Source organism: Penaeus monodon, chromosome 30 (genome assembly GCF_015228065.2).
Source record: "Penaeus monodon isolate SGIC_2016 chromosome 30, NSTDA_Pmon_1, whole genome shotgun sequence".
NCBI lineage: Eukaryota > Metazoa > Arthropoda > Malacostraca > Decapoda > Penaeidae > Penaeus > Penaeus monodon.
In genome coordinates this window covers 37,207,490-37,208,366 of record NC_051415.1, presented here as the reverse complement: position 1 = coordinate 37,208,366, position 877 = coordinate 37,207,490, and the positions used below count along the sequence as shown (strand labels likewise).

The 877-nt window shown below is 34.3% G+C and overlaps 1 protein-coding gene across 1 annotated transcript; it reads left to right on the top strand.

The window, feature by feature from the left end:
• Positions 1-79: 79 nt before the first annotated feature.
• LOC119592770 lies at positions 80-552 on the top strand (the record flags this gene model as incomplete). Its single annotated transcript, XM_037941702.1, is given in 1 exon segment — positions 80-552. A coding segment is annotated over 1 exon segment (231 nt), but the record flags the coding sequence as incomplete, so codon positions are not given.
• Positions 553-877: the final 325 nt, after the last annotated feature.

The window sequence follows — 877 nt, the reverse complement described above, 5'->3', positions numbered from 1 at the left end:
ATATAATAGTCTATATTATATTAACTTTTTATTTGAACACAGTAGGCCAAATATGTATAATCCACATATAATGTCTTCTCAGGTTTGCCGTCAGTTCTTCTTGAAGACTTTAGATGTATCAGAAAAAGCTTCAAGAATTGTTTTGGAGAAAATGGTTCGTGGTGAACTGGGGACTGAAGGAGGTGGCCCAGCTACACCACCATTGTTTAGTAATCGTCCACATTCATCACAAGGAGATAATGAAAAGTCTGGTAAAGAAGATGGCGAAGATGATGATGAAGAGGAATTGAAAAGTGATGACTTGTCTTGAGTGATGATAGATCATATATCTGGACCATTTTTGTATGTTTCAACTTGCACTCATCATGTAGTTTATAGTTTTTTGTCATGTCTGAAGTATGAGGTGAAAAGACATCACAGGCTACATGCTTTATAAAGCAAAGGCAGTATAGGAAGAGGATGTGTAGTAAAATTCAAGTAGCTGAGGCTTTCAAGGACCAATAAGTTTTTGCTTGTGCTTTATTATTAAACATAATTTGTACTATAATAGGATTTTGAGTATTTGTAGCCTAAGAAGAAAAAAACAAAGAAATGTCTAGGGAAATGGGCAGCTCATTTAAGAAACCAAATGGAATATATAAACTGTAATAATTTATGGAGATCACTTCTTGTGCTTGAAATTTGCAGGATTTACAGTTACATTTATTACCTATTAAAATTGGATAGTTTAAACTGCTGTCGGAGTTCAGAAAGTGTATGAGTGGAGGAGTAGTGATATGAAGTTTTATAGGTGAGAGTAGTGCATGGCTTTGTTATGTATATTTTAGATGTATTGCAATCGTTTCATAGGTGTAAGACTCTCCTCCAGGTGTCATTT